Here is a 16,391-nt window from a genome sequence, read left to right on the forward strand (position 1 = left end):
TTCCACAATGGGTGGGTCTAAACATGAATGCGGATTGGTTAAAACCGCATTTAAACCAGTGTCTATTCCACAAATTACCACCGGCTAAATCTATTATATGAAAATGTCTATTTATGCTGTTCCATCTGACTGCGCAATCCACTGTCTCATCATCACATCCAGGCCATTTATAAACTTGATATCCAATGTAAAAACCATTTAGACATTCTCACATTTCGTTTTCAACCGCGGATATTTGTATAAAACTTGCTGTCTGTCTCTTGACATTTGCTACATTGTTTCAATATTCAAATTCGATCTCCAGCTGTTGCATAGTAATGAATGTCTCTGGCAATCGAAATCATGAATCAGCATAATTTTTATGGATATATACAATGAAATGACGTGACTGTAAATTCACCGTGGTTGGCTAGCTAACAAAGCAAGGGATAAGAACGTTACCAGCCAGTATGACAATGGAACACTTAGAACGAACATCTGGGTCTTGTCCATAGATGCAGAGCAAGAAGATTTGACCGGGTCGTGTCTCTTGGGTAGCAACCCTAGATTTCTGTCCGGATTATACCTTGTGGAAGGATGCAATATACTGAACAAAAATATAAACGCAACAATTTCTTGGGTAGCATCCCTAGATTTCTGTCGGGATTATACCTTGTGGAAGGATGCAATATACTGAACAAAAATATTTTGCTGTGTACAGTTCATAATGAGGAAATCAGTCAGTTGAAATAAATACCATAGGCCCTATTCTATGGATTTCACATGACTGGGAGCCAGGCCCAGCCAATCAGAATGCGTTTTTTCCCTGACAAAGGGGCTGTATTACAGACAAAAATACTGTTCAGTAGCCCACCCTCCCTCTCTGATGATCCCACAGGTGAAGAAGCCGGAAACTGTGTGCAGGCTTTTGTTTCAGCCCATCACTAGCACACGTGATCTGACTAATTCTGTTCATGAACAGTTGATTTCAAAACAGGTGTATTAGTGAAAGGCTGTAACAAAACCCTGCACACCCTGTGGCGCTCCAGAGATCACTGTTCTCGGGCCTGGGCTGGCGTGGTTACACGTGGTCTGTGGTTGTGATGCCGATTGGACATACATGCAAATTCTCTAAAATGACATTGGAGAAGGCTTATGGTAGAGAAATGAACATGTAATTATCTGGAAACGGCTCTGGTGGACATAACTGCATTCAGCATGCCAATTGTAAGCTCCCTCAAAATGTAAGAAATCTGTAGCATGAAAAACCTGCACATTTTAGAGTGGCCTTTTATTGTCCCCAGTACAGGATGCACCTGTGTAATAATGCTGTTTAATCAGCTTCTTGATATGCCACACCCATCACATGGATGGATTATTTTGACAAAATGGGTAAAATGCTCACAAAACAGGGATGTATACAAATGTGTGCACAAAATGAGAGAAATAAGCTTTTTGGGTGTATTGAAAATGTCTGGGAATTTTTAATTCAGCTCATGAAACATGGCACCAGCACGTTGCGTTTACATTTCTGTAAGTGGTGGAAAAAGTACCCAATGTCATACTTGAGTAAAAATAAAGAGATCTTAATAGAAAATGACAAATGTCACCCAGTAAAATTCTGCTGGAGTAAAAGTCTAAGTATTTGGTTTAAATAAAATAATTTCAAATTCCTTAAATTAAAACAACCCAGATGGCACAATTTTTTATTTACAGAAAGCCAGGGGCACACTAACACTCAGACACAGTTTACAAACAAAGCATGTGTGTTTAGTGAGTCCACCAGGTCAGCGGCAGTAGAGATGTTCGGTTGAGAAATGCGTGAATTTGACTATTGTCCTATTCTGCTAAGCATTCAAAATGTAATGAGTACTTTTGAGTGTCAAGAAAAATGTACAGAGTAAAAAGTACAATATTTTCCTAAGGAATGTAGCAAAGTAAAAGTAGTCAGAAATATAAATAGTAAAGTACAGATACATTTTATTAGTCACATGCGCCGAATACAACAGGTGTAGACCTTAGTGAAATGCTTACTTATGAGCCCCTAACCAGCAGTGGTTAAAAAAAAAGAAATACCACCCAAAACTACTTAAATAGTACTTAAGTATTTTTACACCACTATTTGTTTGTGTAGTCTGAATAAATTAATATGAAAATGTTTTTTTTTTTAAATCATTGATTATGTCAGTAACCAGTATAAAAAAAGTGATAATGCATGGTTTGCCTGCCCTCGACAACACCCATGCCAAATATATCCTCCAAACACCGGCTTCTCTGGCATTATCACTTAACTGTGCATGTTCAGTAGCCAAACGTTGTCGAATAGAGCCTATGACTCCTTGTTCTACATATCGGAGGCGGTTTCCTTCTACATAACATCGTTGTCTGAACGTTACAAAAGAAACATGGTCCTGCTGAACACGACTGTGGGATGTATTCATTAACTCTTGCAACAGAAACTGTTGAGTGTTTAAGAACCAAACAGAGCGAAAACGAGCAGGGACCCACCTAAATTTGTCCAATAGAAACTCTTATTTTTGTTGCAAAATGTTTTGCAACAGAATCAGAGTAATGAATACACCCCTGCAGTGAAATTCATACTAAAACAATAATTCGATTTCAATAACATTTAAAGATATATAAAATTAAATAAAAATACAATTTAAAAAAAAGGTAAACTGACCAAATCATGTTTCTTCCCACACACATTTATTGGTTCAGCACAGGTTTCAGTGCTGTACATCTAAAAAGTACATTGCAATTATTACATTATTCCAGTCATAAGATTGCCAACAATTTCAAAAGAGAAAGCCTTGGGAATGGGTGGGGAAGGATATAAGCAGCATATGCTATAGGAGCAGGTACCTACACTGCAGTTTCCCCATTTAGAGGGGTCCAGCAGCATACAGGGTAGCAAAAGTAAACTTATAGTAAAATGCATGTTCCACCATGAAGCCTATTCATAAGTTGTGGAATGCTCAAAGTTGCAGATAAAAATGTAATGTTTAGAATCAGCTCGCTTGGACATAGAAGAGGAGAGTTGGTCTGTTGTGTGCAATCTATTTCATGCTGTGAAATATGAATGTTTAGCCCTGAATGCCACTGATGAAGCAGAAACAGACTGACATAGCAGGTACCAAACATTTGATCCCACTGACAAAACAGTAGCCACGTGCCACAATAGTCACCAGGAAATGGGATGGAAAGACATGTCACACACAGTAGTACTAGACATGTAAATGACACACAGAAGTAGCATCCAAGGCTAGGGGGGGCAGAGGAGAAAAAGTTATTTAGTCTCTGCCATGGCTCTCGAAGGAGATTGTCTTCCAACTACCGATACAGTGGTTCTACAGAGAATTGTACGACCAGAGACAGAGCACATTGGAAAATAAAAGAACCAGTACAACCTTAAGTGTAAATAACTTTACTTTTAAAGTGCAAATATTCTTCTATAACATTAAATATACTATTTTTTAGCGAGACTAGGAAGTATGGTAACGCAGGACTAAATATTTTCAAATAAATTAGGCTTCATCACATTCATAATCTCAATGATCCATTGTTAAACAGGGAAAGACACAATAAGCCAGTGGAATGATGACTGATTTGATAGTGTAGTCAGTTGTCCCCATAGAAGTGGCTTGGTCAATATTAATCTATACTAATTTATTAGTTACTTTATAATCCACATTTGTTAGACTTTCTATGCACAGTAGGGTTGAATACGAACACATTCTTAGTAGCTATGTTTCTTGGACTGCAAGTACAGTGTGTGTGTGTGTGTGTGAGCTCCTTTGAGATCTGTAGTATTACTAACCTCCAACCCATATCCCTTTACCTACTCTGTGCCACATGGAGTAGAATGAAGCTTCCCAGAAACACTGATCTAAGGTCAGTTTTACATGCTTCCTCCGGAAGGTTAGGAATCGATGGGAGGCTAATATAAAATCTGATCCTAGATCTGTAAATAAGCACAACTTCCTACTCCACGATGCACAAAGTGCTCCCTCTATTTTTTGGCTTTGCCCTGGGCTGCCACAGCCTCCATAGCCTTCCTGACAGTTTCCTCATCCCCCAGGAACTGCATGGGCTTGACAGGCTTCAGGTTCTTGTCCAGCTCATACAGGATGGGGATGCCTGTGGGCAGGTTCAGCTCCATGATGGCTTCCTCAGACATACCTGCAGGGGGCAGCACATAGGGGTTATGGTTAATCAGTGACAACAACAAAAATTAAACAATCACAACAAAGAAAGTGTAAACAAAAAAATAAGGAGCACACAGATTAGAATGTAAAACGATACTACCACAGACCAGTACTTCCTAGAAACCAAGCAGAATACATTCCAGTCCTGGGGAGAAACTGTGTGCAGGCTTTCGTTTCAGCCCAGCATAAGCACACCTGATCCGACTAATTCTGTTCATGAACAGTTGATGATTTCAAAACAGGTGTATTAGTGAAAGGCTGAAACAAAAGCCTGCACATCCTGTGGCTCTTCAGAGATCTCGGTTCTAGGCGGTTCTTACTACTTACCCTCGAGATGCTTGACAATGCCCCTGAGGCTATTGCCATGGGCAGCGATGAGAATCCTCTTGCCCAGTTTGATCTGGGGTACAATCTCGTCGTTCCAGTAGGGCAGTGCCCGGGCGATGGTGTCCTTCAGGCTCTCACAGGATGGAAGCTGCTCTTCCGACAGGTCTCCATAACGACGGTCCTAAATAAAAGATGGAGATATTTAGTATGTCAACAAACCGAAAAATGCCTAACAGCAACCTGGGCCTAAACCTCATACCACCATATTGCTTTCAGTCAATCAATTGCATTTATAAAGCCCTTTTTCACTCAATTCTGATATTTTGCCCAATTATTGGCAAAAGAACAGATGGGTCAAAAGACCAATTAGTAAGACATCAGAATTGCACCCCAAATCTCAGGGGGTACAAATAACTTGATGGCTGGAAGTTGGAGTCATAACCATTATGCTTATATTTCTGCATATCTCTTGAGCTGTCTATTCTACTGAATGGGGTTTTATTTATTTTTTACTAAATATGCTTCTGTTCAAATCTGGTTAAGAGATTGAAAGGAATGAGAGTTTTATTCAGTACATTTAGTAATTTCTTGCTTTTCTAAAGTCTACCAACACTTTACATTTAAGTAATTTTGCAGATGCTCTTATCCAGAGCGACTTACAGTAGTGAGTGCATACAGTTTCATACTGGTCCCCTGTGGGAAATCAAACCCACAACCTTTTCGTTGCAAGTGCCATCCCTACCAACTGAGCTGGACAACCTTGCCAGCAGGCATGCCAGCTAAGGTAGTAGCTAGCTTGTCTAACTCAAGTTGATTGACAGCCTGAAATGGCTAGTTATAAAATTGCTAGGTGGCTAGAGGTATCATCCCCGTTTCCAATTGGCTCATTCGTCCCCCCCCTCCTCTTCCCTGTAACTATTCCCCAGGTCATTGGTGTAAATGAGAATGTGTTCTCCTACTACTTACCTGGTAAATTAAGGGTACAATAAAAAATGAAACAATTTGGGGGAAGGAAGACAGCAACTGTCCAGTGCTTTTGGTTCTACATTGAACAAGTCAGACAAATTCATTGCATATTTCCTATACGTTTAGCATATAAAGACCAGTAGGCCCATGCCTCTGCTAGTCCTACTTGGTGATTTTTAAACGCGACCCGACAGTGCAAATGACGCTTTCACCAATTGATTCTGATCTCAGCTGAAATATATCTCACTCCTCTGCAATAGATTAACTCAGAGTTGAAACACCAAAAGACCTTGTGATATACAAGAGCACCATGAATACAAAAAAATATATATATATATATATACATACATAGACATTTTTTCTTTTTGTTAAAAGGCCCAGCACAGTCAAACATAATTTTTATACACACTCAGTGGCCAGTTTATTGCCCAGTTCACAAAAATGGTTTGCTCCTATAGACAGTAAGTCACGTGGCCATCACTTGCTATATGAAGGCATAGCAGCAGTCAGTTACTGTTCGATTTAATGTTAGAATGGGCAAAACGAATGACCTTGAGCATGGTATCATTGTTGGTGCCAGTCGTGCCGGTTCCAGTATCTCAGAAAAGGCCGGCCTCCTGGGTTTTTCCACACACACACACACACACACACACGTGTCTAGGGATACCGAGAATGGTGCGACAATAAAAAATAAAAAAAAGTCAGCAGCAGTCCTGTGGGTGAAATCCATGAGCTGTTGAGGTCGAAGGAGAATGGCAAGAATTGTGCAAGCTAACAAGAGGCCACAAACAAGCAAATAATGGCGCTGTACAATAGTGGTGTTCAAAACGGCATCTTGGACCGCCTAATTCGTCATCCTTGTCACAGATGGGCTATTGCCGCAGACAACCACACCGGGTTCCACTCCGATCAGCTAAAAACAAGAAGCGGCTCCAGTGGGTACGCGATCACCAACACTGGACAATTGAGGAGTGGAAAAATGCTGCCTGGTCTGACAAATCCCGGTTCTTGTTGCGTCATGCAGTCAGGATTTGACGTAAGAAGCATGAGTCCATGGCCCCATCCTGCCTGGTGTCAACGGTACAGGCTGGTGGCGGGGGTGTGGGGAATGTTTTCCTTGACACCAATTGAGTAACTTGTCCATACCCCAAAGAATTCAGGCTGTTCTGGAGGCAAAGATACCTAATAAACTGGCCACTGAGTGCATATTTCCACACTATGAGATTGGAATAATACTGTGAATATGGTGATAATGCCCTTTTAGTGTAAGATCGGTTTGAAAAGACTGCCTTTAATTTCAGCTCGTTTTGGTGGGATGGAGTTTTGGCCTGTCTGGTGACATCACCATGTGGTAAATTAATTAAGACCAATAAGAAAGAGTTCCAAACCTCTGACAATAACAGCTAGTTTTCCCCTCCCCACTCAGACCAAAATTCTTACTTGAGAAATTGCTCCTGCTAAGGAGCAATTATTTATTGTTAAGCATTGATGAACAATCACAGTAAGGTACTTAATTGTTACCCAGAAGTGATTTGATTTTGAGATAAAAGCGGGTGCATTGGGCCTTTAAAATATGCATGTACGTACAGTGCACTTAGAAAGTATTCAGTACCCTTGACTTTTTCCACATTGTTACATTACAGCCATATTCTACAATGGATACAATATAGTGCCTTGCGAAAGTATTCGGCCCCCTTGAACTTTGCGACCTTTTGCCACATTTCAGGCTTCAAACATAAAGATATAAAACTGTATTTTTTTGTGAAGAATCAACAACAAGTGGGACACAATCATGAAGTGGAACGACATTTATTGGATATTTCAAACTTTTTTAACAAATCAAAAACTGAAAAATTGGGCGTGCAAAATTATTCAGCCCCCTTAAGTTAATACTTTGTAGCGCCACCTTTTGCTGCGATTACAGCTGTAAGTCGCTTGGGGTATGTCTATCAGTTTTGCACATCGAGAGACTGAAATTTTTTCCCATTCCTCCTTGCAAAACAGCTCGAGCCCAGTGAGGTTGGATGGAGAGTATTTGTGAACAGTAGTTTTCAGTTCTTTCCACAGATTCTCGATTGGATTCAGGTCTGGACTTTGACTTGGCCATTCTAACACCTGGATATGTTTATTTTTGAACCATTCCATTGTAGATTTTGCTTTATGTTTTGGATCATTGTCTTGTTGGAAGACAAATCTCCGTCCCAGTCTCAGGTCTTTTGCAGACTCCATCAGGTTTTCTTCCAGAATGGTCCTGTATTTGGCTCCATCCATCTTCCCATCAATTTTAACCATCTTCCCTGTCCCTGCTGAAGAAAAGAAGGCCCAAACCATGATGCTGCCACCACCATGTTTGACAGTGGGGATGGTGTGTTCAGGGTGATGAGCTGTGTTGCTTTTACACCAAACATAACGTTTTGCATTGTTGCCAAAAAGTTCAATTTTGGTTTCATCTGACCAGAGCACCTTCTTCCACATGTTTGGTGTGTCTCCCAGGTGGATTGTGGCAAACTTTAAACTACACTTTTTATGGATATCTTTAAGAAATGGCTTTCTTCTTGCCACTCTTCCATAAAGGCCAGATTTGTGCAATATACGACTGATTGTTGTCCTATGGACAGAGTCTCCAACCTCAGCTGTAGATCTCTGCAGTTCATCCAGAGTGATCATGGGCCTCTTGGCTGCATCTCTGATCAGTCTTCTCCTTGTATGAGCTGAAAGTTTAGAGGGACGGCCAGGTCTTGGTAGATTTGCAGTGGTCTGATACTCCTTCCATTTCAATATTATCGCTTGCACAGTGCTCCTTGGGATGTTTAAAGCTTGGGAAATCTTTTTGTATCCAAATCCGCTTTAAACTTCTTCACAACAGTATCTGGACCTGCCTGGTGTGTTCCTTGTTCTTCATGATGCTCTCTGCGCTTTTAACGGACCTCTGAGACTACCACAGTGCAGGTGCATTTATACGGAGACTTGATTACACACAGGTGGATTGTATTTATCATCATTAGTCATTTAGGTCAACATTGGATCATTCAGAGATCCTCACTGAACTTCTGGAGAGAGTTTGCTGCACTGAAAGTAAAGGGGCTGAATAATTTTGCACGCCCAATTTTTCAGTTTTTGATTTGTTAAAAAAGTTTGAAATATCCAATAAATGTCGTTCCACTTCATGATTGTGTCCCACTTGTTGTTGATCCTTCACAAAAAAATACAGTTTTATATCTTTATGTTTGAAGCCTGAAATGTGACAACGGGTCGCAAAGTTCAAGGGGGCCGAATACTTTCGCAAGGCACTGTACATTCTTTCCTCAATCTACACACAATAACATGAAGAGGCGTTTAGAAATGTATTTTTTTTAACAGAAATACCTAATTTGCACTCAGGTGCATCCTGTTTCAAATGATCATCCTTGAGATCTTTCTACAACTTGGAGTCCACCTGTGGTAAATTCAATTGATTGGACATGATTTGGAAAGGCACAATCCAGTTTGATGTCCCACACTTGATAGTGGATGTCAGTACAAAAACCAAGCCAAGTCATGAGGTCGTAGGAATTGTCTGTAGAGCCCCGAGAAAAGGATTGTGTCAAGGCACAGATCTTGTGAAGAGTGCCAAAAAATGTCTGCGGCATTGAAGATCCAAGAACAGAGTCCTCAAATATAAGAAGTTTGGAACCACAAAGACTCTTCCTAGAGCTAACCGCCCTGACAAACTGAGCAATCAGGGAGAAGGGCCTTGGTCAGAGGTGACAAAGAACCCGAGGGTCATTCTGACAGAGCTCCACTGTGGAGATGGGAGAATCTTCCAGAACGACAAACATCTCTGCAACACTCCACTAAATCAGGCATTTATGGTAGAGTGACCAGACTGAAGCCACTCTTCAAATCAAATTTATTGGTCACATACACATGGTTAGCAAATGTTAATGCGAGTGTAGCGAAATGCTTGTGCTTCTAGTTCCGACCATGCAGTAATATCTAACAATTTCACAACAAAGGAATGAATAAGAATATGTACATATACATTTATGGATGAGCGATGGCCGAACGGCATAGGCAAGATGCAGTAGATAGTATAGAGTACAGTATATGCATATACTTTCCTGACACCACACTCAGAGGGCCCTCACCTCCTCCCTGTAGGCCGTCTCGCCGTTGTTGGTAATCAAGCCTACCACTGTAGTGTCGTCTGCAAACTTGATGATTGAGTTGGAGGCGTGCATGGCCACGCAGTCATGGGTGAACAGGGAGTACAGGAAAGGACGCACCCTTGTGGGGCCCCAGTGTTGAGGAGTGTTGAGGACCAGCGGGGTGGAGATGTACTTTCCTACCCTCACCACCTGGGGGCTTCCCTTCACAAAGTCCAGGACCCAGTTGCACAGGGCGGGGTCGAGACCCAGGGTCTCCAGCTTAATGACGAGTTTGGAGGGTACTATGGTGTTAAATGTCGAGCTGTAGTCGATGAACAGCATTCTCACATAGGTATCCAGATGGGTTAGGGCAGTGTGATTGCAATTGCGTCGTCTATGGACCTAGTGGGGTGGTAAGCAAATTGGAGTGGGTCTAGGGTGGAGGTGATATGATCCTTGACTAGTCTCAAAGCACTTCATGATGACGGAAGTGAGTGCTACGGGGCAATAGACGTTTAGCTCAGTTACCTTAGCTTTCTTGGGAACAGGAACAATGGTGGCCCTCTTGAAGCATGTGGGAACAGCAGCCTGGGATAGGGATTGATTGAATATGTCCGTAAACACACCAGCCAGCTGGTCTGCGCATGCTTGGAGGACGCGGCTAGGGATGCCGTCTGGGCCGGCAACCTTGCAAGGGTAAAATCATTTAAATGTTTTACTCACGTTGGCTGCGGTGAAGGAGAGCCCACAGGTTTTGGTAGCAGGCCGTGTCGGTGGCACTGTATTGTCCTCAAAGTGAGCAAAGAAGTAGTTTAGTTTGTCTTGCTCCCAGACATTGGGGTCCCCGACGAGGCTGGTTTTCTTTTTGTAGTCCTCGATTGACTGCCACATACCTCTCGTGTCTGAACCATTGAATTGCAACTCTTTGTCTCTATACTGACGTTTAGCTTGTTTGATTACTTTGGAGGGAATAGCTACACTGTTTGTGTTCGGTTATGTTTCCGGTCGCCTTGCCCTGATTAAAAGCAGTGGTTCGCTTTCAGTTTTGCACGAATGCTGCCATCAATCCACGGTTTCTGGTTGGGGAAGGTTGTAATAGACACCATGGGTACAACATCACCGATGCACTTGCTAATTAACTTGCTCACCAAATCAGCGTATACATCAATGTTGTTGTTTGAAGCTATTCAGGAAAATATCCCAGTCCCGTGATCGAAGCAATCTTGAAGCGTGGAATCAGATTGGACGGACCAGCATTGAACAGACCTGAGCACGGGCGTTTCCGGTTTTAGTTTCTGTCTATAGGCTGGGAGCAACAAAATGGAGTCGTGGTCAGATTTGCCAAAGGAGGGAGAGGGAAGGCTTTGTGTGCATCGCGATAGAGTAACAATGATCCAGGATTTTGCCGGCCCGGGTCACGCATTCGATATGCTGATCAAATTAAGGGAGCCTTGTTTTCATATTTGCCTTGTTAAAATCCCCAGCTAAAATAAATGCAGCCTCAGGATATGTGGTTTCCAGTTTACATAGAGTCTAATGAAGTTCTTTCAGGGCCGTCGAGGCTGGGTATTCTAGGAATTGTAGGTGAGGTGAACAAAAGGACTTGAGTTTGTATGTTATGATCACACCACGACTCGTTAATCATAAGGCATACACCCCCGCCCTTCTTCTTACCAGAGAGATGTTTGTTTCTGTCGGCGCGATGTGTGAAGAAACCAGGCGGCTGTACTGAATTGCGAGTGAGACATATTACCGTGAAACAAAGAATGTTACATTCTCTGATGTCTCTCTGGAAGGCAACCCTTGCTCAGATTTCATCTACCTTGTTGTCAAGAGACTGGACATTGGCAAGTAGTATACTCTGTACCGGTGGGCGATGTGCCCATTTACGGAGCCTGGCCAGAATACCGCTCCGTCTGCCCCTTCTGCGGCGCTGTTGTTTTGGGTCCCATTGTCCTGGGTGGTGGACCAAACAGAGGATCCGCTTCGGGAAAGTCATATTCCTGGTCGTAATGTTGATAAGTTGACGTTGCTCTTATATCCATTAGTTCCTCCCGGCTATATAAAATAAGACTTAAGATTTCCCGGGGTAACAGTGTAAGAAATAACACAAAAAAATATTTTAAAAACACTGCAGTTTCCTAAGAACACGAAGCGGCCATCTCTGTCGGCGCCAGTGAAAGTACATGACAGCGCGCTTGGAGTTTGCCAAAAAACAAATAAAGCGCTCCTCAGCAGAACACACAATCCAAGTCTCTGGTACTACCACTCTCACAGAACACTGGGTTGCCATGACGGATGCCTTGGCATCTACGTAATCAGACAGCCCATACTCTGATCATCTCTCCTGTTAAGGGGCCAGTGCATCAATGAACTGGGCAAAACACATGGTGATACTTTGAGACGTGCTTTACTGTAGCCCTCAGAAACATACTAGCACAGGGAGAAACCCAATAGTCAACAACATTTAAATCTGTCAAGACTTCCACTATAGGCTCTTCCCAATATGAGTGAGCTGGCCTAAAGAAATATTTATATTCTGTTGTTGTCTGATGTCATATATCAGGCAAATTCTTATCCATAATAGTGAGTGTATGTGAATGCGTGTCTGTGTGTCCCTCACCTTGCTGATGATAGTGTAGAAGTCATGGTCTGGGTCCATGGAGGGAGGAGGGATATCGAAGCTCCGCCTCCAGATCTTCACCTGAGCCTCTCCATGCTTGGCAGCAGTCTCTGACTTGTTTAACCCCGTCAGGCCACCGTAGTGGCGTTCGTTGAGGCGCCAGGTCCGGTGGACAGGAAGCCACATCTGGTCAATGCTGTCCAGACACAGCCAAAGAGTGCGGATGGCCCTCTTCAGAACTGAGGTGTAGCATACGTCAAACTCATAGCCAGCATCTGAGGAAGAGAAAGGTTGTGATCGCATTTGATTCATGATGATTTGTGGGTGGGTGGATGGGCAGATGGATCAACAGAGTAAGACTAGGAAATCAACCAATGGTCAAGTTCTGGGTTGGGACAAAAACTTATGCTAGGTCTACAGGACCAGGAGTGGATATGATGGAGAGTACAACACCTTGACACTGCTGTAGACTATTTTTACATAATTCAAGCAAGCAATGTCATCATCCATCACTCCAGTGTTCATTTGCTAAATTGTAATTACTTTGCTTCTATGGCCTATTTATTGCCTTACTTCCTCATGCCATTTGCACACTGTATATAGACTTTCTATTGTGTTATTGACCATACGCTTGTTTATTCCATGTGTAACTGTTGTTGTTTGTGTCGCACTGCTTCGCTTTATCTTGGCCAGGTCGCAGTTGTAAATGGGAACTTGATCTCAACTAGCTTACCTGGTTAAATAAAGGTGAAATAAAAAAATACATTTAAAAAAACGTCGCTGGTTAAATTCATCAGCTGACATAGCATGGGTTACTAGGTCTTCGTTTTGGGCCAAATATGACTTTAGTCAGAAACACCACATATTTCCCTAACCAATACCATAAGGCTTGATTGTATTACTTGTACGAAGCAGCACGTCTAGAACTGCAGGTTCACATCCTTCGGAAAAGCTCTGACGTCAAAAGCGGTGGAGTCGGGATCTTCGTTGCTCATTTGTCCACAGTGAAAGGGGGCTGAACTAATAGGCCACCAGAGGGCATTCTATTAATATCCCGAGCGAACCGGGTTAGCGTTGATTGCATTCGATTTGGAACCGGCTGCGTCCCGGGCGTGAGCCAGGTGACCCCGTTTTGGCCACCAGCACGTTGAGTAATGAGTAGGATTCTGAGTTTTCACATGCAAAAGTGATTGCATTTGATACAAAAGCTTATCTGCCTTCCCAGTGACTCATGCTGCCTTGTTGACAACATGAACGAGAGTCGAATATTGCTGTTCGATTTGAGAAATACGCTCCTTCCTCACCGCTTTTGACCATTCACGTAATAGGCCATATCCGGGTGCACTTAATTGACTCCTTATTAAAACCGGGCATGGTCAAAGTGGAAATGAGGGCGTGATTGACAACCGGGAGACCACCAAAACACACCTCCATCCTATGTCAAATCGATGGAGTTGTCACGTAACGTTGCTGGTATTGGTAAAAAGTAGTTTCACATCTACATGTTTGATTGTAAATCATCAATAATAGTTGAGATCCCTTCAAGCCGCAAAAAAAGTCAAATGTGCAGGCACTCAGCCTTTGAAATTGCTGTAGTCGCTGCTGCCACAGGACTTTCGATAAACAGAGAATGGAAATGTACAATCAGTCAATTGCATTAGTGAGGACACATTTGACGTGTTGTGTCTGGTATAGTATCCTACAATGTAAGTAACTAGCTGGTCAAATAAAATAGAACTAGAATCCACCTTTCAGGGCCTGTCCTCCTCTCCTCGCCTCCCGTTCTCCAGTCTCGCTCAGATCGGCGTCGAACCAGCCACAAAATCGGTTCTCCTGGTTCCAGTTGCTCTCGCCGTGGCGGATCAACACCAGCTTGTAGGCGGCCATGGTGATAGAAGTATCTTAATTTGAACAAGCTCCGTATATAAGGAGGAAACGCCGCTGTTCAAGTTGAAAAGAAGCAATAGAATGGCAGGACCCAGCTAGCTACGTTTGAAGCTAGAGGACATGAGTGATGCGATTGGATGTTTTCTCACTCTGTTTCACACCAATCCAATGGGATCCCGCTGCAGTAGACTACAGTAGACTACTTCCTGAATATTTCTCGACCAATGAAATAAAGGTAGGCGGGCACAAGGTCCCATGACCTTCATAGGGAACAGGTATATTATAGCTGTTTTGTAGTTTGATACCTACAATGTGACTACTAGCACATTTCAGTGGCATCAAAAACAACCACTGAATTTGGACTGAAAATGATGAAGGATTGTAAATGTTATGAAAGAATACTTAACTACCAGCACCCCAATCTCGCCTGATTTGTCACATTCCTTTGATCAATTGGGTGGATCATTCAGAATACGGATAATTCAGAATAATTCACGACAGTTTAAGTAATCATCACTGCATGCTCAACCATCTTTGATGTCAAATAGGTTGATACATTTTTTTCATTTATAATTCCGTTTTACACTGAACAAAATTATAAACGCAACATGCAACAATTTCAAAGACTTTACTGAGATCATACAAGGTAAACAGTCCATTGAAATAAACAAATTAGGCCCTAATCTATGGATTTCACATGACATGGAATACCGATATGCATCTGTTGATCACAGATACCTTTAAAAAAAGGTAGGGATGTGGATCAGAAAACCAGTCAGTAACTGGTGAGACCACCTTTTGCCTCATGTAGTGCGACACATCCCCTTCGCATAGATTTGATCAGGCTGTTGATTGTGGCTTGTAGAATGTTTGTCCCACTCATTTTCAAAGGCTGTGCGAAGTTGCTGGATATTGGCAGGAACTGGAACATGTGGTCGTAGACTTCAACCCAGAGCATCCCAAACATGCTTAATGGGTGACATGTCTGGTGAGTATGTAAGCCATGGAAGAACTGGTAATTTTCAGCTTCCAGGAATTGTGTACAGGTCCTTGCAAGATGGGGCCGTGATTTATCATGCTGAAACATAAGATTATGGTGGCGGATGAATGGCATGACAATGGGCCTAAGGATCTCATCACGGTATCTCTGTGCATTCAAATTGCCATTGATAAAATCATTGGGTTGTGCAAAGCAACAGTTTCATCAGCTGTACGGGTAGCTGGTCTCAAACGATCCAGCAGATGAAGAAGCCGGATGTGGAGGTCCTGGCGTGGTTACACATGATCTGCGGTTGTCCTGCGTTGGAGGCGCCTTATGGTATAGAAAGGAACATTAACTTATCTGGCAAGAGCTATGGTGGACATTCCTGCAGTCAGAATGACAATTGCACACTCAATCAAAAGTTGCGACATCTGTAGCATTTGGTTGTGTGACAAAACTGCACATTTTAGAGTGGTCTTTTATAGTCCCCAGCACAAGGTGCACCTGTGTAATGATCATGCTGTTTAATCAGCTTCTTGATATGTCACACCTGTCAGGTGGATGGATTATCTTGTCAAAGGAGAAATGTTCATTAACAGGGATGTAAACAAATGTGTTCACAAAAATTGCGAAAAATTATATTTTTGTATGTATGGAACATTTTGGGGATCTTTTATGCTAAAATTTCAAAAACTCTGTTTTTGCTTTGTTATTATGGGGTATTGTGTGTAGATTGATGAGGGGAAAAAACAATGTAATCCATTTTAAAATAAGGCTGTAACGTAAGAAAATGTGAAAAAGTCAAGAGGTCTAAATACTTTTTGAATGCACTGTACGGGTTTCTAACTCCATTGAGAAAGGCTAATCAGAATCAGAGATCATGCAACAGATCTGCTTTGCTAATAACACTGATTGAAAAGTGTTCAGAAACTCCGCCTATAACATCGACAAGCTAACATCCTCCATAATCGGCTTCATAAGGAAATGCATCTGCGACGTTGTCCCCACAGTGAAGGTTAGCTGCTTTCCCAATCAAAAGCCCTGGATTAACACAGAGGTTGGTGCTAAAATAAAGGACAGTGCTACCACATGCAGGGCTATCGCAGACAACCCTGAGGCTACGGCTGAGGCAAGGAAAAAGCACAAGATGTCCTGTTACGACCTCTGCAGAGTCATCAAATGAGCCAAAGGACAATATAGGAATAAGGTGGGCTCTGACGCCCGCCGCTTGTGGCACGGGCTATAGTCCATTACGGATTATAAAGGAATACCCAGCCATGATCTGCCCAACG

General features: G+C 42.4%; 1 protein-coding gene across 1 annotated transcript; it reads right to left on the reverse strand.

Annotated features, from left to right (window-relative positions):
• Nucleotides 1-1,653: 1,653 nt before the first annotated feature.
• On the reverse strand, nucleotides 1,654-14,242 carry LOC115113064 (phosphoglycerate mutase 1). The gene is made up of 4 exons (XM_029640282.2): nucleotides 13,979-14,242; nucleotides 12,231-12,505; nucleotides 4,515-4,695; nucleotides 1,654-4,161 (listed from the first exon to the last, which is right to left on the reverse strand). Exons 1-4 carry the CDS (start codon nucleotides 14,115-14,117, stop codon nucleotides 3,992-3,994), a joined length of 765 nt encoding a protein of 254 aa, XP_029496142.1. The 5' UTR covers nucleotides 14,118-14,242; the 3' UTR covers nucleotides 1,654-3,991.
• Between the last annotated feature and the right edge of the window lie 2,149 nt (nucleotides 14,243-16,391).

The sequence above is a fragment of the Oncorhynchus nerka genome, linkage group LG28, assembly GCF_034236695.1.
Source record: "Oncorhynchus nerka isolate Pitt River linkage group LG28, Oner_Uvic_2.0, whole genome shotgun sequence".
Lineage (NCBI taxonomy): Eukaryota > Metazoa > Chordata > Actinopteri > Salmoniformes > Salmonidae > Oncorhynchus > Oncorhynchus nerka.